This window comes from Zalophus californianus, chromosome 13 (genome assembly GCF_009762305.2).
Source record: "Zalophus californianus isolate mZalCal1 chromosome 13, mZalCal1.pri.v2, whole genome shotgun sequence".
NCBI lineage: Eukaryota > Metazoa > Chordata > Mammalia > Carnivora > Otariidae > Zalophus > Zalophus californianus.
Genome location: NC_045607.1, coordinates 89628523 through 89653738, shown reverse-complemented (window position 1 = coordinate 89653738; position 25216 = coordinate 89628523). Strand labels below are relative to the sequence as shown.

At 48.1% G+C, this 25216-nt stretch overlaps 1 protein-coding gene across 5 annotated transcripts in view; it reads left to right on the top strand.

The window, feature by feature from the left end:
* The window catches only part of ERMP1 (endoplasmic reticulum metallopeptidase 1), a 47398-nt gene extending 22708 nt beyond the window's left edge, over positions 1–24690 (top strand). For 2 of the 5 annotated variants that reach the window (XM_027615313.2, XM_027615311.2), the window contains exons 6-15: positions 543–635; positions 2514–2726; positions 3512–3732; positions 6300–6474; positions 6829–7019; positions 10572–10724; positions 13074–13276; positions 13816–13931; positions 21594–21757; positions 21868–24690. In XM_027615313.2, the coding sequence (XP_027471114.1) occupies positions 543–635; positions 2514–2726; positions 3512–3732; positions 6300–6474; positions 6829–7019; positions 10572–10724; positions 13074–13276; positions 13816–13931; positions 21594–21757; positions 21868–22032 (1694 nt within the window). In that variant the 3' untranslated portion in view covers positions 22033–24690. Of the gene's footprint in view, positions 1–542; positions 636–2513; positions 2727–3511; positions 3733–6299; positions 6475–6828; positions 7020–10571; positions 10725–13073; positions 13277–13815; positions 13932–21593; positions 21758–21867 lie in introns of those variants that run through there. The other 3 variants (XM_027615312.2, XM_027615315.2, XM_027615316.2) reach the window with 3 other exon arrangements.
* Positions 24691–25216: the final 526 nt, after the last annotated feature.

The window sequence follows — 25216 nt, the reverse complement described above, 5'->3', positions numbered from 1 at the left end:
CTGAGAGCTGTGTATTCTGAGTCACTGAAACTGATTGCCAGATGTTTTCCTTTTCTTTTAAACTCTGGGCTAATTTAAACGCTTGCCTTCCCTAGAACATGTCATCTTGCCCACACAGTGGCAGCACGGGGGACAGCTGGTTAGCATTTCATTACCCCCCCCACAAAGGTGGCCGTAGATCCTGGAGGGGTCTCTGGCTTTGTTGTGGTCTTGCTTCGCTGGTTGCTGGGCGGTTTGTACGGCTGACGAAGTTAGAGTTTGGCTCTGGCTCGGCCAGCGTGTAGACGGCAAAGTTCCCACGGCCTCCTAAGCCCTGTACGCCTGCCCCTTGCTGTGTGACTTGTGAGGTCTCCCTGATGTGAGGACTTCCTCAGTCATGCTGTGCCACGGCTCTGAATTCTCTTAGACATTCATAAACGTGACTAAGCAGTCACGCCACGGCTTTGACATTTTGTCTCTTAGAAATTTAATGTTAGACAGATAGGCTTAAAGAAAGGTGGTTCTTCAGAGCAAAATGACGTCTTGTTTTTTTGTGTCTCTAGGAATTGACTTAGCTTTTATTGAGAATGGATACATTTATCACACCAAGTATGACACAGCGGACAGAATTCTAACAGATTCCATTCAGAGAGCAGGTTGGTATTCAAATGTAGACTCTTGTTCTATGTTAAGATGGAATATCAGGGCTGACCTACAGACCTGTAACTACCCTGTGGACGGTGCGTTAGGGACGCGGTGTGTGGTGTGCGCGGGCTGGGTGGGGCTTTGGAGTGAGAGAGATGAGGGGCTCGAATTTTAGCCTTGAAGTCTAGGTTAGCCATCAGGACTGTAAGACTCTTCATTGTGAGGCACTGGAAAGAGAGAGCAGGCCCAGGATGCACGCGAGGGGGCTGAGCGATGAGCGCGTACCAGAATGGAAGCCAGACGTCGGAGGGGGCGCCGGCGCGTGTTAGAGGACAGCTTGCCCGGGTGTAGAAAGTCACATCAGTCCAAGTTGGGTGGTGAGGGCAGGTGGGGGCGTTACAGAACAGGGGTCAGGACAACACAGGGGCCAGAGGGTTAATGTGCTTTCCAGAGAAATCTGGAGTAGTCAGGGGAGGGGAGTCTGATGGGGAACCTTAATGAAAGAGTTGATGGGATTTGGCGCCATGCAGAAGAGAAGGATGCTCCAGGCAAGAGCAGAGCGTGGGTAAGGTGTGTGTGTGTGTGTGTGTGTGTGTGTATCGTTGGTGAGTAGTGTCACACTACAGTCTGGGTGGAACTTGTACAAGAGCTGACCAGTTGGAAGGAAGGGATGAACCAGGCGGCCGGCGGCAGGGACGGCTGTGAAGTCTGAGGCCCAGCTGGCTGGGGAAAGACGGTGCCATTCACCCTGATGGGGACGTGGGAAGGTGACCTCACCCAGAGCAGTCGTGGAGAGGGGAAGGAGGCTGTCAGCTCCGTCACACATCGACGGAGGGGTCGGTAAACCGGCCGGATGGACGTTCCCACATGGTGTTCGAGCTCTTGGTGGAACTGGGAGTACAGGTTTGGGAATCAAAGGCATCAAGAAAACCAGAGAAGCATGGGGGGTGGGAATGGGCTTGGGAAGAGTGAAGCAAAGGTAGAGGACTCAACCTGAGCTTTTGGGGAAAACACATTTGCAGGCAGATGGAAAAGCCAGTGACCGAAATGGCACGATAAGACAGCGTGGCGTCTCAGGGGAAGCAGAGGTGGTCAGCGCCGGGACGAGCGAGGGAGAACCGCCCCAGTCACTCACGGCTGCTTCCCGCTCCCGCGTGAGAGTTCCGGGGGCTCTGGTGCGCCCGGCTCCGGCCGCCAGGGACTCTCGTGCTCCCCAGCGCCGTGGCTGAGGACTCCGGGGTCAGACTTGGGTTGTATTTGGAAAGTCCCCTCCGAGCTTTCACCTCGTGGCTCTGGCGTTGTGGGCTGCCTGCCCGTCATGCTCACTGCCCTTCCTCGGCCCTGAGCAGCAAGCACACAAGTGCTTTTCTAGGAGCATCTAGATAGAAATGCCTCTCTAACTTCTCACACTCCATCAGCTGCCCATGATGGGGTCCCGGGGGCCTCTCCTACCTGTCTGTATTCACGTTTTAAATGAAATATAATTGACATTCCTCATTCTGAACACACACGTAACTGCGTGTTTGGTGTCTGTGGGCTTCCTGAGGGGCTTGTGTCTCTTGGCTCAGCACTGAAATTCTGGTATCTAGAGCAGTATTTAAGGTATATGTTAAATGAACAGACTAAGAAACAGTCTTTGGGTTTGTCAACATTGAGGAAAGAGTGGGTCAGAGAACAGTTCTCGTGGAAGGGAGAGGATGAAGGCCAGCTGGCTGAGCGTCTCTGTGGAGACGAGACAGAGTGGGTGCATGGGCCTCTTTGAGACATTTTGTGAGAACGCTGGGGGGCCGGGGGGAGAAAGCGCTCCCTGCCTGCATTCTGTCAGTTAGGTCCTTACTCAGGCCGCGTGGTTTATTCACCTTCGTTCTCTTTCTCTTCTTTACTAATAGGTGACAACATTTTAGCGGTTCTTAAATATCTAGCTACGTCTGATATGTTGCCTTCTTCTTCTAAGTATCGACATGGAAACATGGTCTTCTTTGACGTGCTGGGCCTGTTTGTCATTGCCTACCCCTCCCGCGTCGGCTCAATCATCAACTCCGTGGTGGTAATGGCCGGCGTGTTGTATCTGGGCAAAAAGTTGTTGCAGCCCAAACACAAGAGTAAGTATTTTCCTCTAAGACCACAGTGCTGGCCTGGGTATAAGAATTTGCCTGAGGTTTTTCTAGTCTGTTTGCCCCTTTTCAAGAAGTCCAAAATCTTAAAGAAACCAAACGTCTGATTTATATGGTAAGACATGCCTAAGATCATCAGATGAATGTGCTCATTCCACTTCTGGTCTTGGGGAAGTGGGCCTCTTTGTGCTTATGCCACAGAGATGGCACATCGGAGCTCTTGAGAAATGGTTTGTACAGATGACCGTTAGTGGACGTGCCCATGAAAGAGTCTGGTCCACACTGCAGACCAGCGGTCAGGGCTCTGTCCTGCCGTCTGACCCAGTTGGTTTCCTTCTGCTCGGAACGTTTCGTGCTCCAGGCTGGTGTGCGTGGTTACCAGCCTGAAGGTGCAGGGCCAGACCACCCCGGTCACCTGGCCGCCCTCCTCCTCCTCCTGCATCAGCTTCCCGGCGGGATGCCGGGTGGAACGTAGCCTTCCGTTCTTGCCGGTATTTTGATCCACAGAACGTCCCGAAGCCGCTGAAGATTAAAGCCGAACTGCAGGACTTACGTCTCCGAGTCTTTAGTGCCCACGCGCTCTCAGCAGCTGTTCCTTGAATAGTTTTTGTTGCTCAGGTTTTTGACAGACCTGACCCCTGGGACATTTTAGGACTTTTCAGTGACAATGGTGAATTTTTTGTTTTGCCGTTTGCCCCTTTCCCTCCACCGACTGGCCGTGAGGTTGACTGGGTAAGGTTGGTGACGTCTGCTTTGTGCTTTGTCTGCATTAGCCGATAACTACACGAAGGACTTCTTCTGCGCGCTTGGCATCACTCTGATAAGCTGGTTCACGAGCCTGGTCACTGTGCTCATCCTGGCGGTGTTCGTCTCCCTGGCTGGACGGTCCCTGTCGTGGTACAACCACTTCTATGTCTCCGTCTGTCTGTATGGAACTGCGGCTGTGGCCAAAATAGTACTCATACATACCCTCGCAAAAAAACTGTATTATGTGGTAAGTGTGAGGCATGTTTATCGATTTCTTTTTGCTGCCTTCAAGGATCGAAGACAGACTCAAGTGGGATCCGTTGTGTGTGTGGCTTTCCAAGCGAGCAAACACGGTTTGGCAAGATTGTAGGAAACTGGCTCCCAGAACCATCTTCGGAGGGTTTTGGGGGGGGTTCCGGTGCCGCTGTAAAGCTGCCAGTGTTTGGGGGGTTGTCTCCGCCTCTGCCGAATCTGCTGCACTCCGTCCCCCCAGGGGGCAGGGCCAGGGCGCCCGCTGTCCCCCGCACTCGGGCAGCTCGGGCGTGGGGCGTGGACACACGGGAGGCGTTTGCTGCCCTTTGAGCCACACCTAGACTTTTCTCTCCAGTTCCCTCCCCTTTCTTTAGCCGATGTGTTGTTGATGCAGATGCTGACAGCATCAGCTGTGCCTTGGGGGTGGAAGCACGGGGTGGGGGGGAGGGGAGAGAGGGTTCCAGAATGATTGGTGCTGACTTAGGGTTTCCATTGTATATGTTTGTTTGGTAAACAGAAAAGTGGAAATTAGGGTTACAGAGTACAGGACCCAAGGCAGACTACAGTGAGAGTGACCCATGGCTTCCAAAGATGTTCTGTGAGTTAAAGAGAAACTCTTTCTTAGTTCCGTTACTTATTTTCAAGACTGCCAACGCACCTGTTTTTTGTTTGCCCTGCTAGAGGTTAGCATGGACACACAGGAGATGGTGATCCAGATCTTTCCATGGGGATCTCTGGTGCCTGAACCTTGGTCTCCGTTTCAGTTCATGTCCGGATGTGCTCTGTGGAGTGCTTCCTTGTTAACAGGCCTAGTGAAGGGAGGGTTTTGAAGTCAGCCATCTGTTTATGGATGAGCTAATACTTGTATCTTAGTGGCTTCAGCTTCTAAAAAGAGGATGCCGTGGGGCTCAAGTTCACATGCTTATTCGTAGTGCAGCGGTGTGTTAGAGCGTGGGGGGGTGGTGAGTGTGGCAGGGGGCAGGAGACAGAAATGCCCATTAGTAAAGTTCCAGTTACTTTGACTAATTTTAGTTTTCTGATCATAAAATTTGGGGCTGGACACACCACAGGAAGGATAATGTGTTTCCTTTCACAAATACTCAGAGCGCCGTGTGGGCCAGGCACCGCTAAGGCCGATGGTACGGAGATTCGTCAGGGCACGGTCTCTTTCTTTGAGGGGCTCACAGCTTCATCTGGGCTTGCGGCGCTTGGGGATGAGTGGGAAGAGTGGCACCTTCCCAGCGCTGCCAGACTGTGGGGTGTGGAAGTCGGGAAAGCTTTGTGAAGGAAGCGGGGACACTGGACCTGGGTTTGTGAAGTGTGAGTGCAAGGGTGGCAGATAGAGAGCAGGTTGATGGGCGGTCAGAGGTGGGAGAGCACAAGATGCAGTTGGGTCACAGCCAGGAAGAAGGTCTGTGTGGTGAAGACAAGGTTGCTAACCAGACAAGTTGCCCAGCAGGAGGCTGCAGGAGGGCTCTGAGAATCAGGGGGGCTGCCGTTGACCTGTTCTGAGCAGGACGGGGACTCGGGGGGGGGCGGTGTGGGGAATGGCCGTGCGCAGGCCTGGCAGGAGGCGGGGGGAGGGGAACCGGGTTCCAGGGGCATCTGTGCGACCTTGGCCACAGTTTGGGGGTTTAAGGTATGGTCGGCGCTGCTGAGACCTGTGTCTTTAAACATCTGAGTGGGACTTGGCTTCAAACAGAGTCCTAAGAATTATTTTCTTTTCCATTATTTTTAAAGACCGCGCATCCTCACACGATGTGGTGAACATCGAGAGGTGTCACAGCGCTGGCCCTTCATGTCTGAGGGGGTTTGTCCGAGGACCCTGGACAGGTTTCGGAAACACACGACTGAAACTGTTTTGAGCCCTTGAAGTACCACCCAGGGCCTGGGCCGTTTCGGTGTGGGGTCCCTGCGCTGAAATGATAACTTCCATGTTTGCGTGAACAGAGCTCCTATGTGGAGGTGTTGGGACGGATTAAGTTCTTAGGCAGCTCTCCTCTGAAGGACTCCAGGGGCTGTGCCAGAGTCTGCAGACCTCAAAGCCCAAAAGTAGGGATCAGATTTATGAATGCGCAAGCCACAGGAATCCAGGGTGGAAGCAGGGCTGCACCGCAGGGCCGGGGAGAGGTGGAGAGGCCTAGAGGCCTCGGGAATCCAGCCAGACGCCATGGCCCGGGCTCCAGAGGGGCTGCAGTGGCTTCGCAGCACTCGAGCTGCTCCGAGCAGGTCCTTTCCCTCCTTGGCTTGAAGTTCTTTGGAAGTTGCGTAAATAGAAAAGCTTACAGGGGTGAATGTTCTTAGGAGATTTGAGAAAATTTCCAAAGGTTACTATGAGCCTGGCGGACGGGGAGCACATTCTGCACACGAGTCAGGATGTTTTCACTCCCTCTTACTAAATGCCCCTTCCCAGGGCAGCCGTCCTGACAGGAGGTGGCTTCGTGAGCATTTCCTTGAAGTTTAAGACCACATGTAGCTCCTCTGAGCAATGAAAATGGTACTGCGACAGTCTTTGTGAATGGCCCACGTGTGAGACTACTGGTGTGTTTTTCTTTCTTTCAGAATGCCAGTGACCAGTATCTGGGAGAAGTATTCTTTGACACCTCGCTGTGCGTGCACTGCATTTCCCTCCTGGCTCTCACGTACCGAGGACTGTGCTCGGCGTTTATTAGTGCTGTCTGGGTGGCCTTTCCCTTGCTCACAAAGCTTTGCGTGCACAAAGACTTTAAGCAGCATGGTACGGTATTTGGGGTTTTGATGCAAATGGGAAAATACCTTAAAATGCTTACAACAAGATTTGCATGGACTTTTTCTTTCCCCCCCCTTTGGTCTTTGGGGGTAGGCTTTCAAGATCGTTGCTGTTTGTTTTTTTAAATGTTAAGAGATTTTCATCCGGTACCTCATACCCCATGCCATGCTCACATTTACGAACACATTAGCTAATGATGTATTACATAACTCTGTTGCATTATTATGTGTATTTTATTTATCACTGAATAAAAGCATTCTGTCTCATGTACACCAGTACTATAAAATCTGGATCTCACTGTAGAATTTCAGAGATGTGTGTTTTCTTTCTCGTTTTCCCTAGGTGCCCAAGGAAAATTTATTGCCTTTTACCTTTTGGGGATGTTTATTCCTTATCTTTATGCATTGTACCTCATCTGGGCAGTATTCGAGATGTTTACCCCCATCCTCGGGAGGAGTGGTTCGGAAATCCCACCTGACGTCGTGTTGGCTTCCATTTTGGCTGGTTGTACCATGATCCTCTCTTCCTATTTTGTAAGGAAAAAAACATTTAAATTTTTTTTCTTCTTTCTTCATTTTTTATATAAGTTTGTGATGAGTTTAGCTACAGTAGATTCTGTGAAATAGTGTTGCTTTATTGAGAAACACCTATGCAAAAGAAATGGGGAATGTGTGTGTAGAATGTGGGTGAAATGGGGTGGTTTTGTTTTCTTTTGTTTTTAACCTCCTTGTCCTCCCAAGTCCTCTGGTTATATCTCTTCACAGCTGTCAAACTACCTGAATGTGAATTTGTAGAGTGCATACCAAGTAAGATCTGGTGGAGACTGCTTTAGTGGTAGATTTTTATTTATTTTTATTTATTTTAAAGATTTTATGTGGGAGAGAGTGAGTGAGCATGAGCTGGGGTGAAGGGGGCAGAGGGAGAAGCAGAGTCCCCGCTGAGCAGGGAGCCCAACGTGGGACTTGATCCCAGGACCCTGAGATCATGAGCCAAAGACAGACGCTTAACCGACTGAGCCACCCAGGCGCGCCAGGTGGTGGATTTTTAGAATGACTCCTAATAGTGTGTTCTCAACTTCCTAATGAGAAGCAAATGTTAATAAATACACGGTAGTTTTATTAGTGCTCTTAGAGCTGGTGGAGGGAGACTGAATCTGATGAGGCTTTTTCCGTTGTCACTCAACTGACTCCCCGGCTGCTAACGGTGCACAGTTCACCGATGGGGCCTGTCTCCTTGGGTGACAGACACTGAGGATGCAGAGTGTCACGGGCCTTGTCATTCTGCTCTGTCAGTGCTCTGCCCTTGCAGGGAGAGTCCTACCTTTGCCATCCCTGTTTCTCCTCCCCGGGATTCTGCCAAGGGAAGACGAGCCCCAATGTGTGGGCAAGTTCCAGGCAGAGTTCTGCCCTGGGCATGGTGTCCTCGGCCCTGGCCCCTCTCGTGGAGGCCGGTCTCTGTGGTGTGGCTCTTTTCGTTGGAATTCCCGAAAATAAGAAGTGTTACTGCATACCCACAGATACACTCCAAGATTTGCAGTTAGGGGACTAGATAGAAAAAACAGTTGTGGCTTTACTCTAGTGTTTTCCTCCACAGAGATGATGGTGAGCCTTTCCATAGTGATACGGTGAAGGGCACGTCACGGGGGTTAGGATTTAGCGACGGCACATAAGGATACCACGTGCGTGCTCGGCAGCGTCCGTGCAAGTCCCTTAAACAGGCAGTAAGCAGCCGCGTGCCCAACTGTGTATCCGGCCCTGGAGAGCAGTTCTTCCGCACGCTCTTGTTTGTGATCGTCTGAGCATTCCAGCCATCTGGCCTTTAATAGAACGATTCAGTCCTTACTGGTGTTTGCAGGGGTGGATGGAGAATTCTGAAATGCGCTTTGATGTCTCCAGGGTTTACTTCTTTGGATTTTAATGTTAAGCCTTTAAATTCTCTGTGCTGGTCACTAAAGGGTTTGGCTGCTGTGAAGCCTGAAGGGGTCTGGGGTTCATCACATGTAGATTAGGTTGCGATCCAGAGTCAGCAGAGTCATGAACTGGGTCCCCCCACCCCCCCACCCCGGTCGGTGGGTGAAAGCTGTTAGTGCTCAGCAGTGATGATCAAAATGTGGGGCGTTTCAGTTCTGTCCCGTGTGCAACAGCACAAACTAAACCCTGACAACTTCACCGTGGAGACGGAAAATGACCCCCGAGGAAGGGAATCCCAGAAACCATGGAGAGAGGATTGAGGTGTATTACCTTCTGAATTATATTTTAGTAGGAAAGCTTCTGGAGAGTGCCTCTTGGGATACTTCAGCAGCTCGTTTACTTTTCACCAGAAGGTGAAGTGGCCGCACCGTTCACTCCGCGCCTCGCCTCCGTGGAGCGGCCTTGGGGCGGCGGCTGAGTAGAGGCAGCGGGTCTCCGCCCTGGGGGAGATGAGCTGAACCGCCGGTCTCCGGAGTTCTTCTTTCAGTGCACGGGGACTGACTGAGTCCGCTTGCTAGGAAGCAGTTAAGGGCCCGTCTGGTGGCAGGGTAGCCGGTGTCCTGGGGTTGTCCCGATTAAATGAGACTGCTGCTGAGTGACCGCGGGACACTCGGGAACAAGACAGCCAGCACCCATGGACGCTGCAGAGACCCTTCTCATGCTCTCTTCATTCCATTTCACACGCATTTGGGAACCCAGTGACGGTGATGTCACACTTAAGGCAGAAAGAAGAGTGAAACCGAAGGTAGTGGCATCCAGACGCATCGTCACTCCCGTGCCCTGTGATCGCAGCTCATTCGCCGCGGTTACCAGGCCTCCGGGAGACGTGCGGGAGGGGCGGCAGAGGGGCCTCGTGGTGTGAGGGGGGAAAGGGGATGTGGGAGCGTGGCTTACGCGGAGGCTTTAGGACCGCGTAGCGGCTGGACGTGGGTGGAAGGAGCCACGGCCCAGGACAGGCGGGTCGTCTTTTGATCTGAGAGCCTCTCCACACTAAGCTGGGCAGCCTTCCCATGGAGGGGAAGTCGTTACTTGGCGGGATGGTTGACACTGTTCTCTGGAACCACATTTTAAAATCTTACGACTTTTAGGACCGAGAGGGACAGACAGGGTAACACATTGTAGTTTTGCTAACTCACGGTCCGAGCTCCTTGGGTGCTGTCCTGTCTTTGCTCACAGTGCACGAACGCAAGGTCGTTGACCCGAGACCGGTACCATTTTGCGGGAGCTGAGCCCGGCTGGCATACTGATGCACTGCAGCTTTACGGTCCTTTAATTCATATAGTAGAGCGTATGGTGGGTTATGAATGTTTGCCCGTTTTCTCATTTTCATCTCCATTAAAGTTTTTTCACATTCATGCTCTGCTTACCGACCCTGGAGGGTGGGTGATAAGGGGGAGGAGGCACCAGGGAAGCTGGGATTGGGTCAGTGTGGCTCCTTCCAAACCCCTGAGGGATCTGTGGGTGCACCCCGTGAGTCACTTGTGTCCCCCACAACTTCGATTTCTGTGATTTCATGGCCACTAAAAAGCTAGTAGAAGCAGGTCCAGGATGTGCTAGATGCCCCTGCCCAAGGGCAGATGTGCCGATAGGCTGTGTTGGCTCTGGTTACTCAGCCCCGAAGGGCCAGGCCCACACGTGGTGTCCTGGTGGTGCATCTAAGTGCAAGTCCAGACGAAGCCAGCACCGCGGCATGGTGCCAGAGCATCAGGAGCGGAACCTGAGTTTCCTTGGGACCGGCTTGCTTACGCTTACACTCTTACCTCCGGTTCTTTAACAAAAGCCTGATGTCATGATGTTTGGCGGACAGGTGGCGTCTACTGTGCCGTGGTTAACGCGGGGCGTTGAGAGAATCAGAAGTAAGATAAGGTCATGGTTTGACTGGTGCTGGGTCTCCATCCTGGTGTCTTTGCCGACGGAACCGAGACCCCGTCTCTGTGTCCTTTCCCATCTCGCCGGCCGGCTGCCTGGCACCAGCAGGGCTCCTGTCCGGGCCGCCAAGCCCCGAGGCGGCGCTAATCTGCCAGGCGTGGGGTGCCGGCAGGCGCTCTCTTGGTCGCTCGGTGACACCCGGTACAGAGCCGGCGGTAACTGGCCTGTTTCTGCGTTCTCCTTTAGATTAACTTCATCTACCTTGCCAAGAGCACAAAGAAAACCCTGCTGACTCTCTCCTCGGTGTGCGCGGTCACGCTCCTCCTGGTCTGCGGTGGCGTGTTTTTCCCGTACAGCTCTCATCCCGCCAGCCCGAAGCCGAAGAGGGTGTTTCTCCAGGTAAGAGCAGCTTCGCGTGAGGGTCTGGAGGGGAGCGCCTCGTGTGTGCCGAGCTTCACCGGGCGCCAGGGAAGCCGGCAGGCTCGGCCTGTTTCTTCACTTGTGCTCAGCTCTTGTGCGTGCGGCCGTGAGGAAAAGCCTGACCACCGAGAGGCTTGCTGATCTGCGACACGCTCCTCCCAAGGGGCTGAACTAGACACGTCAGCTTGTTTTGTTAACTGTTCAAATTATAAAAATGCCCCTACCTAGAAAAACAAGAGCGAGTATGTGCTGTGGAGTGAAGAGCTTTTAGAAGGACAGATCGTAAAAACGTCTGCAGGCTGAGAAAAAAATCTGAATTCCACTGGTAAAATAAAACCGAGATTTTAAAATGCTAATAAAAGTGATCTTAGGTAGGGGCACCCGGGGGTGGCTCAGTCAGTTAAGCGTCTGCCTTCGGCTCAGGTCATGATCCCGGGGTCCTGGGGTTGAGCCCTGCATCGGGCTCCCTGCTCAGCGGGAAGCCTGCTTCTCCCTCTGCCGCTCTCTCTGCTTGTGCGCGCTCTCTCTCTCTCTCTCTGTCAAATAAAGGAACAAAACCTTAAAAAAAAAAAAAAGGATCTTAGGTAGCCTTTGAGGTAGGATGTCATAATGAAAATACAGTAACTTAGAGAGGGACGAGTAACACGGGATTTAGAACGTCCGTGGATTTTAGGTTTTCAGCAAACTTTCTGAAGTTGGCAATATAACTCAGGAGAAAGAACTAAGCTGCCTTATTTTTCCAGCCATTCTCTCTCTCCGAGGCTGCGAAACAGAAACGCCAACTTCAAACAGGGGCGCCTGGTCGGCTCGATCGGTAGGGCACACAACTCTGGGTCTCGGGGTCGTGAGTTTGAGCCCCACATTGGGCATAGAGCCTACTTTACAAAAAAATCTTAAAGGAAAAGGAAGAAAAGCCAAGAGTCATAACCCAGGTAATTATTCATGGACTTGAATAATAGTAACACTTGGAATATAAGTTACCAGGGAGGAGATAAAGGGCCAACTATTCCTTGTTTATAGTCCTGGAGGACACAGCGATATGCCTTATGTGACAAACTTGACAATTTACAAAACCTTGAGTGAAGAACAGCTCCTTTTTAGGAGAGTCAATGTGTTTTCAGTGACTTGCTAAAATTTTATAATTACGTTAGTAGTAGTTAGGAAAAACGACATTTTATTTTTAAAAACTCCTGTTCTGATTTGTTTGCGGTTCTCTTCTTCCCCAGTGCTGGGAGTTGGCACACTTTTCCCGAAAAGGGTCAGGTAGTAAATACTTGGGGCTCTGCCAGCCACACGGCCTCTGTCACCGCCCTTTTGTGGAGCACGAGTGGCCACAGCCGGTGCCTCCACGGGTGAGTGTGGCCTGCAGGCCCGAGTTCCCCGGCCCCTGCCCTGCGCAGAGCTCTCTTCCTGCTGCGCTGGCTGGAGCGTGGTGCCCGGCTGGGGGTGTCTGTTGGCTGGGGGTGAGCGGGGCTGTTTGTCTCTGCTCGGGACAGCTTCAGGCCGCCCTGAAAAGGGAGAGTGTGTGTGTGTCTCTGTCTCAGATGTATTTGTTTTCAGCCTTCATCCTAACGGAGTTCTGATGTTCGTGTCTTTTAAATCTGAAATGGGTTTTCAGAGAAGTTTTAATAAAATTTAAATATATAAATATATTTGTAAGAAATAATAAAACTTTGTATTTCTGTATCCATCGTCGACTTTAAAGAACATCAGCAGTGCCTGCTAAAAGAACCAGCGCCCCCTTCTTGATCCCACTTCTTCCCCCTCCCCTGCCCCGCCCCCCAGGGAAATACGGTCTTGAAGTTTATTACCTTTCCTGGACCGCGTGCATATGGATCCCTAAACAGGAAGATGCAGTTTGCCTCTTCTTGAGCTTGTTACAAAGCCGTACCTAATAAATATTCCTTTGTGACTGGCTGCGTGTGGCCCGGCAGCGTGGGACAGGCCTCCATGTTGCCTCGCGTCACTGTGGTTCAGCGACGGGGTTCACTTGAAGCCCCTTCTGCTGCTGGTGGGCATTTTGGTGGTTTGCACCGTGCGCTACCACGGACGGAGCTGAGCCAGCGCTCCCGAACCTTGCCGGCGTTTCTCTAAGGTCCCCCTGCAGGCGCCCGAGGGCGGGCTTGACCGGTCTGTGCACGTGTAGGTGACGCTGAGCGGTTCCCTGAGGGGCTGTGCCCACCCCGCCCCTGCCAGCAGCGTGTGAGGGGTTCAGCTGCTCCATAGCCACCTCGGTTCTTGGTTTTGTCACATTCACCCCTCTTTGTTAATCTGGATGCGGGGGAAGGGACTCCAGCAGTAGCTTTCTCATCGGTCTGTTCTTCGCAGCATATGACTAGAACGTTTCATGACCTGGACGGACACGCAGTGAAGCGGGACTCCGGAATATGGATCAATGGGTTTGATTACACGGGCATGTCTCACGTAACGCCTCACGTTCCTGAGATCAACGATACCATCCGAGCTCACTGTGAGGAGGACGCACCCCTGTGTGGCTTCCCGTGGTACCTCCCGGTGCACTTCCTGATCAGGTTGGTCCCCTCGTGAGCTGCTGTCACTGGGGGTGCATTTGTCTTGAGTCCTGTCACTGTGTGCCTGCCTCACGATTGACGTGGGTGGCCCAGACGTCACGTGCCACGTGTGCCGTGTTCTCCGTCGCTGCCCAAGTGGGAGAAAGCACTCAGAAGCTTACTGTTGCTTTTTCAAATTTAGGACGTCTGTCCTCTAGAGGCCCGAGCAGTTAGAAAGGCTGGGCCCGAGAGAGAGCAGCGAAGCTTTCGCTTCAGACCGTTTCATTTCTGGGACGTTTTCGTGGTTTGGTGGGAGAGGGCTGGGTAAGAAGGCGCAGGATGGGTAGCGGAATCAAGATCACCTAGAATGTTCTTACTTTGGGGAAGGTTTTATTACACATTAACGGGCTTTTAGAGTCATTAGCATGGTTTATTCTGCCCGGCAGAGGTGGTTTTCATACCCAGAATGTGAGTCATATATTTGGACCACTTCCATGAGTCAGAGATAACTGTCAACTAAAATTAAGCATCCTAAATATTGAAGCTACCTTTCCAAATAGGAAAAATTGGTATCTTCCTGCCCCAGAAGTTTCTCCAGGAGATCCTGCTCATTTCAGACTCGTGTCCAAAGAACAGACACCCTGGGATTCTGTGAAGCTGACGTTTGAAGCCACAGGTAAGTGACAGGAAGGACAGTGTTTTCTTCTCTCTTTCACGTCCTAACATTCTTAAGTATGTATTGTTTTCCTTAAATGATAGTGACTAGCAGCCTAGGGGGAACTTAGTGTTTCTAAGAGCACTTAAAGCTCATTAAGACTTTTTTTTTTAGAGTGGTTTTAGCTTTACAGAAAAATTGAGCAGAAAGCAGAGCTCCCCCGCCCCCCGTGGCGCCCCCCACTTGCCTTATTATCGTCTTGCCCTGGAGTGTGGTGTATTTCCTAAAACGGATGAGCCAGTGCAGATACAGTATTAGTAACTGAAGTCCCTGGTTTACATTAAGGCTCAGCTCACTCTTGTGTTGCATGGTTCGGGGGGTTTGGACAAATGTGTGATGCCGTGCCCCCACCGTATCACATACAGTAGATTCTCGGCCCTGAGCCTCCCCTGTGCTCCCCCAGCCATCCGCCCCACTCCCTCTGGCCAGCGCCGACTCTGTTACTGTTTCTGCTGTTTCTGCTTTTCCAGCGTGCCCTGTAGCCGCAAGCCTATGACCTGTAACCCTTCCCACTTAGCATATGCCTTTCAGGGCCTTTTCATGTCTTAGGGGCTCGAGAGCTCTCTGCTCTTTACTGCTCGGCAGCGATATGGACGTGCCCCAGTTCGGCCGTTCCCCTGCTGAAGGATGCGCTGCTTGGTTGCCTCCAGTTTTTGGCAAAGCTGCTGGAAACATGTTTGCAGGTTTTCGTCTAGGCATGTTTTTAACTCACCTGGATAAAAACCTAGGAGTATGGTTGCTAGATCGTGTGGCCGGCCTATATTTACCTTCGTCAGAAGCTGCCGGACTCCGCGAGCCCGGCCGCACCCTGTGCGCTCCCAGCCGCACTCGGCGATTCTGGCCATTCTGACAGAGCGCTGGTGGTGTCTCCCTTTCCGTGTGCAGTTCCCTCCTGACCCACGGTGTGCAGCGTCTTCTCACGGACTGCTGCCGTGTGTGTCACCCCTGGTGACGTGTCTGTGTACTAACTGGGTGGTTTGATTTCTGTGGTTGAAGCTGAAGAGCTCTCCATGCACGTGGATAGAAGTCCTTTCTATCAGATAAGTGATTTGCAAATATTTTCTCCCAATCTGGTTGTCTTTTCATTCTCTCAAGAGTGTTTTTAAGTTTAATGAAGTCCCGTGTAATCAGTTTGTCTTTCATGGGGCATGATTTTGCTGTCGTGTGTAAAAGTCATTGCCAAACCCAGGGTCTCTGGATTTCCTCTGATGTTACCTTCTGCAAGTTTAGTGTTTTCTATTTAGATCCATGAGCGATCCATTCTGAGTTAATTTTTGTGAAAGGGGTAAAGTCTGAGTGTAGGATTCTTTTTTTTTTTTTTGCACGTGGATTTCCCGTTGTCCCACTATCGTTTGTTGAAGACTGTCCCGCCTCTGCTGAACACCTCTGCTGCGTTGTCGGACATCAGTTGGCTGTATTCGTGTGGGTCTATTTCTGGGCTGTCTGTTCGGTGTATCTGTTTCTCTGTTTTGTCATTACGGTGCACTCCTGATCAAGCCTTGAAGGGGGGCAGTATCTGTTCTCTCCAACTTTATTCTTCTTCAGGATATTGCGTGTCTTTTGTCTTTCCATATATCAATTTGTCACGATCCACAATAGAACTTCCTAGGATTCTGACTGGAATTTCATTGAAATCTATAGATCAAGTTGGGTAAATGACATGTTAATATTTTTTCCTATCCATGACATGGAACGTCTCTCCATTTATTTGTATCTTGTTTTCTTTCATCAGAACTATATTTTGTAGTTTTCCTCGTATAGATTCTGTACAACTTCTGTGAGATTTGTACCTAAGTATTTCATTTTTGGGGATGCTGATGTAAATGTAAATAGTATTTTTCATTGATGGTATATAGGAAAACAGTTGATTTTGTTTATTAACTTGATATCCTGCAACCTTGCCATAATGATTTATTAGTTCCAGGAGTTTTCTGTTGTTGTTGTTGTTGTTGATTCTTTGGGATTTCCTACATAGATGATCATGTCACCTGCAAACAAAGACTATTTTATTTCTTCCTTCCCAATCTTTTTTATCTTTTATTACCTTTTCTTGTCTTACTGCATTAGCTAGGACTTCCAGTACTGTGAACAAGAGTGCTGTGAGGAGGAGTAAGAGTGGGGATCGTTGTCTTGGTCTTGGTCTCGGTGGGACAGCGTCTACATTTTTACTGGGTATCATGTCGGCTGTAGGTTTTCTGTAGATGCTCTTTCTCAGGTTGAGAAAACTCCTCTCTATTTTTAGTTTGCTGAGCTTTGCCTATGAAAGGATGTTGGATTTTGCTTTTCTCTTTCCTGATGTGACCAGGTGATTTTTCTTCATTAGCCTCTTGGTGTGATGGATTACATTAACTGATGTTCCAAGGCCGACCCAATCTTGCGTATGTGGAATAAATCCCCCCCTGGTTGTAGTATGTAATTCTTTTTACACAGTGTTGGACTTGATTTGCTAATATGATGTTGAGGATTGGTTCTCTTTCTCAGGAGAACTCTTAACACAGGAAGTTCATTTTTAAAAAAGTTCCTGCTACTGTTCACTTTGTACCATTCCTGAGCTTCATGTAAATAGTCTTCCAGTACATAATATTCTGGGTCTGGGTCATTAAGCATGTTGTTGGTTCCCCACAAGGAGTCCAGGAGAATTCCAGCTTTTCCACATTCTCTCCAGTGTTTGCTGTTCTTTTCCATTGAACCATTGCTGTGGGGCATTTAGCACTTCTCTGGTAGCTAATGATGTAGGGCACTCTTCCAAGTGCCTATTGGAAGATCCTCAGTTATCTTGCTTTGTTTCCTTTTCCCTTTTAAAAATTGGACTTAGTGACTTGCAGGAGTGTGTATGTTCCAGATCATAGTCCTCTATCAGATATGTATGTATCAGATTCCGAGATTTTCTTGTCCATTCATTTTCTTTTTTTTTTAATTTTTCTTTTTATTTTTTTAAAGATTTTATTTATTTATTTGACAGAGAGAGACACAGCGAGAGAGGGAACACAAGCAGGGGGAGTGAGAGAGGGAGAAGCAGGCCTCCCGCCGAGCAGGGAGCCCGATGCGGGGCTCGATCCCAGGACCCCGGGATCATGACCCGAGCCGAAGGCAGATGCTTTAATGACTGAGCCACCGAGGCGCCCGTCCATTCATTTTCTTAATGGGGTCATTTGATGTGCAGAAGTTTTAAATTTTTATAAATTCCAATTTATCAGGTTTTTCTTTAGAATTAGTACTTTATGTGTCCTCTCTAAAAAAAAACCTTGTCTACCCAGAGGTCACAAAGATAGACTCATGTTTCCTTCTAGAAGCTTCATTTAGCTGTTACGTTTAGGCCTATAATATACCTTGAATTAATTTTTGTGTACGGTGGGAGGTAGAGGTCAAGGTTCTTTTTTTTCCTCTATGGATATCCAGTTGTTCTAGCATCATCTCTTGAAGAGATTTACCTTACCCTGTTGAACTGCTTTGGCATCTTTGTCAAAATTATTTGATTGTATATACCTCAGCTTTGCCCACTCTTTTACCAAACTTCCTCTTTCACAAGTAGCTTGCTTGATTTTTTGTATTTTTTGGTGACTGTAGCCATCATTATATTTACTGTAAAAAGTAAATAATTATATTTATTGTGCTAAGGCATAGTTTACTCAGTTTAACACAGAAGGGACTTGAAAATCTCGTATGGAAAACTGGTGGAGGACACAAGATGGTGGTAGGGAGATCATAAAATTTGGCAGTTAACCAAGGGAATGAAGCACTTACAGGGAATTAAGTGCCTCAGCTGATGCTTTCAAAGGCAGATACTTTTCTCTAGACTTTTAAAATTTAATTGGAAATAAATTTATTTTGCACCAGCCGGTTTCTTGTTCATGCCAATAATTATTTCTGATTTTTATTTAATCACCAGCTTGTAAAAAGGGAGCGCAGGAAAGGCCAAACCTTTCTCTATCCTTTATGTACAATTTGGAGAATTGCAGTAAAATTCAGGTTCCTGGCAGGCAAGTTACACATCTACTGCCCTGTGTTTTGTGATTATAAATGTCATGAAATCAGAAAAAATATTTGACCATATATGTGTGGGTCTGTTTGTGTACCTGTGTACCTGTTACCACATTTTAATTATAGAAGCTTTGTTAAGCTTCTTTTGAGGGTTAAAGATCCTTTATGATTTTTGTTTTTCAGGATTTTCCTCGCTATTTTCACGTTTGTTTTTCCATATGAACTTTAGTATGACTCTGACATAAAACTTACTGCTTATTGGTATTTTGGGGAGTATCATAGTTTATAAATTAAGGAGAGCTGACATAATACTGTCACCCTGTCCAAGAACTGGGAATGTCGGCTTTTCATGTGTTCATGTCTACTTTTGTGTCTTTCAGGAGTGTTAATAAGATTCTCCTCATCTAGTTTTTGTTGCTATTATAATTGGGGTTTTCTCTACCGTTATGTTCTCTTAACTGGTTATATGTTGTATGTCAATTTTGTATCTTGCTACCTCACTGAATCTTTTACTTGGTGAGTTAATCGTTGCTTCTCTAGAGTTCCCCAGGTATACTAGGAATTGCCAATCTTTAAATGGCCAGAGCTAGTAAATACTTTGGGCTTTGCTGTATGTCCCTATTGTGGATTTTTTATTAACTGTTTTTTTTTTTTTTTTAAGATTTTATTTATTTGAGAGAGAACAAATGAGCGAGCATGACTGGGGGGAGGGGCACAAGCAGACACAGGGCTGGATCCCACGACCCTGGGATCATGACCTGGAACTGAAGGCAGACGCTTAACTGACTGAGCCACCCAGGTGTCCCTTAACTGCTTTTTAAACACGTAAAAACCATTCTTAGCCTGAGAGCCTTACAAAAACAGAACTCAAGTCTAGCTTGTTGACTACTGTGTATCATCTGCAAATACAGTCTTTCTTCTTTACCCGTCCTCAGGCCTGTAATTGGTGTGTGTAAGTGGCTGGTGCCGCTCGTATGGTGTGGAATGGTGTGGACGTGGTGAGTGGGCATCCTTGCTTTACGCAGAGCACAGATGTCTAGTGTTTCCCAGCGTGTGAGAGGCGAGCCTTAGGCAAGCATTTAACAGTAGTCATGTCTTGAATGTTTTTATAAGGAATGGGTTTTATTTTTGGGAAAGGCTACTTTCAGCATCTGTAAAGATAATCCTAGGCTATTTCTTCCTTGGGTCCTTTGATATGGTGTTTTCCACTAGGCCGTGGTTTGTTATTTTCTTTGCATGATGTTGGATTTTGTTTGCTAATATTTAGAAGTTTTGAGTTAATATTCATGAGTAATATTGGTCCATGTTTTTTCTTTTTGGTACTCTTTAATCAGATTTAGGTATGTGTTACACATTATAAATGTATAAACATCATGAAAATGGTACGCTGTCCTTCATTTCGAATGCCTTGGAACAGTTTTGGAAGCATTTAACAATCTGGTTGAAAAGTTGGCTTGTATTGCTCTCTGAAACCATCTGGTCATGGTCCTTTTTTTGCAGGGGTAGTTTAACTTGTTCTGGGGAAATTGGTCTGCTTAAGATTTGTATCCCTGTTGTAATCTATTTTCCTTAAAAAGTATCCATTTCATCTGGGTTTCCAAATTTAATAATACAGAGGTCTGCAGAGTAGTCACATGTGATTTTAAACATTTCTTCTATTTTTCTTATTCTTTTTGTATACTTGGGTTTTCTCCACTCCCCTTCCCCTGCCTCTTTCTTAGCCAGGTTAGCTAGTAGTTGTTAATTTTAAAAAAGAATAGATTTTTTTCACTAAGTTACAGCGGTTTAGTTCTATTTTCATTCTTTTGTTGATTTCTGCTTTTTGCTTTATCTGTAACATTTCCTTGTTTTTTTGTTCGTGGTTGTACTTAAATTTTGATTTAAATTTTATTTAAATAGATGAAAAAACATTTATTACAACGGATTTTCTTCTTATCGCTGCTTTTACATGTACCTGGTAGTTTAATATGTAATATTTTCATTGTTTACAAAAAATTTCTGTAATTTTTGTTCACATTTCTTCTTTATTAACCCAAGTCTTTTATAAATTTATTTTTAAGGATTTATTTATTTGAGAGAGCATGCCCCAGGGGCGGAGGGAGAGGCAGAGGCAGAGAGAGAATCCCAAGCACACTCCCTGCTAAGCAGGAAGCCCAAAACAGACTTGGTCCCATGACCCATGAGAGCACAACCTGAGCGGACGCCAACAGTCGGACGCTGAACCGACTGAGCCACCCTGAGTCTTTTAAGTAGATTTTTAAAATTTCTAGGTAGAAGGCCATCATTTTGTTTTATTGATAATTTTAAGTTTTACCAAATTACAGTCAGTGTTACTTATATTTCAATTTTATAGAACCGGTATTTCCTTTATAAATAGCTAATATTTAATGTTTTGTGCCCACTGTACATGCCCGATAATGCAGAATTTATCTTCTAAAGTTGTATATATATACCCATATGATCTACTTCACGGATCATTTCTTTTGCTCTTTTTATATCCTTTTTGTTCAACTCATTAGTCTCTTACTTGTGTCTGGCTGCATGTATATCTTTTTGCATCTCCTGCAGATTTGCTTCATCAAGCAGTTGCTGTCACTTGATGCACAGAACTCACAATGTCGTATTACTGTGAATTAAAGCTTTTAGTATTAAAAAGTGCCTTTTTACATGTAATGCTTTTGTCTTGAATCCTGCGGGTTTTTTTCTGAGCTCAAAGAGGTCTTTTTATTTGAGAGAGCGAGCATGCGCAGTGGGGAGGGGTAGAGAGAGGAGCAGGGAGCCCAATGCAGGACTCGGTCCCAGGACCCTGGGATCATAACCTGAGCCGCTTAACTGACTGAGCCACCCAGGCGCCCCAAAAGAGATCTTTTTAAAAACTGTGTCCACTTTGTTCATACTGTTATTTTTACCCTTTCTGAATCTCTTTTAAGTATATTTCTTGAATACAATAGATGACTGGATCTGGCTTTTTAAGCCCAGTTGAAGTTTTTTCTCCTTCTAGTTGCTGATTAGATCTATTCACATTTATTTCTAGGACTGATGCATTTGGCCTCCACTTTATGCTTTATTTGCTGTATTCGTTTGTTGTAGGACAGGTTCTCTTTGGTCTTTAACTAAAGAGAGTATTTTCTGGCATTTAGGAAAGTTTTTTTTGTTTTGACCACATATTATGTAACATTTCACTCTCTCAGTTTTTAGTGGCCTTAACCCTACGAGTCTCTACAGCTCTGCTTCCCCACTCCCTCTCCACGTTGGCTGCATTGTGTCTTGGGCTCCCTCCCTTACTGTACCGCCGCCCTCGTGATGCGTTTGGGTCTCTTAAGTCTTATCTGTTCTTTTGCTCCAGTTCTTGAAGTTACCCCTTGGCTCAATGAAGCTTATTCTCTAGATTTCTGAAGGACTCATGTGCACTAGGTTCTTGAGGTTTCCTCGTTGTAAATTTTATGCCTTTTCTGCTGGAGCTCATTCCTTCCCCTGGTTGAGGCCACGGAGTGGAGGTGCAAAGCAGAACCTCCGGTAGGTCTGTAGTGAGTATCTGGAAGGTGACACGAGGCAGGTCCTTCAGAGGCTGCTTTGGTGGTGCATTAACTGCTTTCCTTGATGCTTTTTAAAAGGTGAACTCTTCTTCCTCTTACCTTACAGGACCGAGCCACATGTCCTTCTACATTCGAACCCACAAAGGGTCAACACTCTCTCAGTGGTCTCTTGGCAACGGCACCCCGGTCACAAGTAAAGGAGGGGACTACTTCGTATTTTACTCCCACGGGCTCCAGGCGTCTGCATGGCGGTTCTGGATAGAAGTACAGGTGGGAATTTCCCTGAATTGCTGCTGTCACTGATCAGGCTCCCAGGTGACGCTTGGGATCATTATCCTGCCTTCCTAGAACCGGAGAACTAAACTAATTTTCTCTGCCAGGTCTTGGAAGAACAGCCTGAAGGGATGGTCACTGTGGCCATTGCTGCCCACTACTTTTCTGGGGAAGATAAGAAATCCTCCCAGCTGGATGCTCTGAGAGAGAAGTTCCCAGACTGGACATTTCCCTCTGCCTGGGTGTGCACCTACAGTCTCTTTGTGTTTTAGTCTTCTGGAGGAGCGCGGAGTACATGCCCAGCAGGATACCCCCCGTGACGCGGTTTCTCCCCGCGTTACATGGATGTCTGTAAGTCAGTGATTTTGAATGAGCACCTGTTCAGAGAGCTTCGTGGGCTGACACTCTTCAGGGCCCAGCATGATGATGGGGACACTGTGGGGTAGGGACGCGTGGCCTGATACTTGAAAGCGCCGGCTTCCTGGCCCCGAAGCACCGTGGGCACCACCACGACACCCGTCAGTCATTCTCTGGGACCTTAAGGATAAAAGCCAACAAACCACTTGAGTAGTTATTACCCCTTAGGATCATGACAGCTGTAGAAGGTACTGTGAGCCGTGCATGGGACAAAGGACATTTCCAGGTGAAGCCCAAGATGGTTTGGTCAGAGGATGGTAGCTAAAATCCGTTTGCTGGAGTCAAGACTCCCCTGAGATGGCAACCTTAGGGGTCAGAAGGCAGGGACAGCGAGGGCTCTGCTGCTTCAGGCAGCTGCTCGAATGTGCTTGGCTCCTCCAGAGCGAAGCCCAGGGTCCCGACGTGGGAGCCTGTGCCGAGCTGGGGATGCGCACCCTTCTGACACGAGGTTCCTGAGAGCCGTCGCTGTGATGCTTTTCGGAGTTGCTTTCAAGGCCCGATGTCTAACTTTTCCCCTGTCCCCTTTGCCAGTTTCAGCAGAGCGTTTGTTCAGCTGCCTTTCCTGAGGGGTTTTTCCACGCTCTTCTGGCTCAGGCTGTCGTGGGTGCAAGCGCACAGGCTCGGTTCCGCCCTCAGAGCCCAGGGTTGCCACGGTGGCTGCTCTGGGCTGGAAAGTGAGTGGGGTGACGAGTGGCTGGGCATTTTATAAATACTGATTCTCTTCATTTAGTAGGCATGTCCTGTTATCCAAGGTTAATCCTTTAGGGCATAACTTTATCGATGCACTGAGTCCTTAGTTTTGTCGGTTTTCTCGCCAGTCTCAATCATCCGTCCGTGTCCAGCAGAGCTGGCTTTCCCGGGGGCTACAGGTGCTGGCTTCGCCTGCAGCGAGGCCACCGGCCCTGCAGCTGCTGAATGAGGATCCGGCAGAAGGGCAGGCCGAGGACCTCAAGGTGCTTTTCATTTAGAAGACGGCGGTGTGGCTTGGGAGGTGTGTCTCGGCTCTGGCAGTGGAAGGGTTTGGGGAGATGAGTGGTCAGTTCTCCTAGCTTGCTCTTTTCCATTAAGAAACTGGAAAGGCTGGACAAACTGAGTTTAGCCAGCATAGGCCAAAAAGGCATTTTAAAGAAAAGCCATAGTAAAACAAAGTGGCACTAGGCGTGCATCACAGGAGGACTTGTGACAGACGGATGCGGTGTGTTTTCTCAGGCCTGCTCCTCCCAGGCGCCCGCCCCCTGCTAGCGGTCGCGCCAGCGGACTTCCGACGTCGTCAGGGGTGGGGAAGGGTTGCCGGGTTGGTAGCTTATAGAGAATCAGAGTTGCGGACAAAAAGTGATGGCTCAGTGAACTTCGAAATACGGCCGAGTTCCTTTGTCCCTGTGGCTGCTCTGAAATAGGGTTTGTGGTGGGAGTCCCACGTTGAGGACAGGCATCATATGAAAGTTACTTCCCCCCATTTGGGAAGGATGTGATTCCCTTTCAGTAATCATCATGGTTTTCTTTCTGCCTTTGTTTTTCTTTGTAAACAGTCTTTTTTGTTTTGGTTTTCAAGATGCTCCCTGGTCTCAGGGCAGACTGCTTTAGTGCCAGAAATGGCTGAGGACGTCCACTTACTCTTCATGCCGCTGTTGAGGCAGCAGCCGGAGACTGGAGTAGCTCCTCATTCAAAACTCACTTCTGAGAGGGCCTTTTCAAATTCTAATAAACGTAGTTTTCCCTACAGAATTTCAGTGTAAGTAGCCCAGTATTGCACATGCAGTGAAAGAGTCTGACCTTAGAAAGACTGCTGCATGAAGTACCTGTTTCCAGTTTAGCTGATGGAAGTGAGCACCCATAGGGTTGCTAAGATGTCTCCACTGAAGGCGCCGCAGTCGGCTGCTCACTCAGGAAGCTGTAGGAAGAACAGTGGTCTGTCTTTTCACTGGTTTGCTGACTTGCTGAGGATTAATTGTTGCCTTACATTACTGAAACTTTTTAAACTCCTAGTTAGTATCTTAACAGAAAAACCCGATCTTGTTTGGTCTGTATGCCCAGCTTTGAAGGGTTATTTCAAGTCCACAGAGCCTTCTTAAAGTCTTTTCTTTTTAATTGCTTTTAAAGACCTAGATGGCTCACGTGGGCAGAGCGGGTATGTGAGCAAAGAGCTCAATAAGGAAATACTGGAATGCTTTTTACTCTGGAATGAAATTGTGTATCATATTTTGTTAAATGTTGAGCTTTTTAAAATCCTCTCCATTGGCAAAGAAAATCACTGAAGGGCTAATCCAGAAGGATTGTGGGGGCAGGAGGAAGAAATGGTCTTTCAGCCAGTGGCCCACCACTCCCTCTCCTCTCCTCCCAAGGAAGGGGGGCACTGCCACCCCCCCCCCCCCAGAACAGGTCCCTGGGCAAGTTCCTATGCAAGTTATTTTGCTTTCTCAGTGAATTGCCTCGGTACAGTTCGGTACACCTCCTCATCATGCACCTGTCGCCTTTTAGGGCCAATAAAGCCAAAATGCATTCAGGCCTCTTTATGTCTGGCTCTTCTTTATTTGATTTGTAAAAATACGCACTAATGTATTTCTTCAAGTTCGGCTCTATACTGTGACCAAGTGGGATTTATTAAAGGAATGAAAATTAAAGGAATGGAATGAAAATTAAAGGAAGGAAAAGTTGGTCTAATACCTGAAACATCAGTGTGTAACAATACACCATCTCGACAGAGTCTTTTATCCTGGTGAGGAAGTCCCCTCCTAGGAAAAACTCACAGCTAACATCATCATCTATGATGAAAGCCTGAAAACTTCCCCCTAAGGTCAGAAAGATCAGCATGCCCACTGGGGCCGCTTCTGCTGAATATTGTTCTGAGGTTCTAGCAGTTTGCCAAGACACATCCAGATCAGAAAGGACCGATTTAGATAGAAAATCCTAAGGAATCCACAAAAAAAAACTGTTACAGTTAGTTAGTAAGTGAATTCAACAGTGTTACAGGAACTGCTATCAATACACAGATGAGCAACTGTTTTTCTATAACAAAGCAACTCTTTGCAATTGCATTAA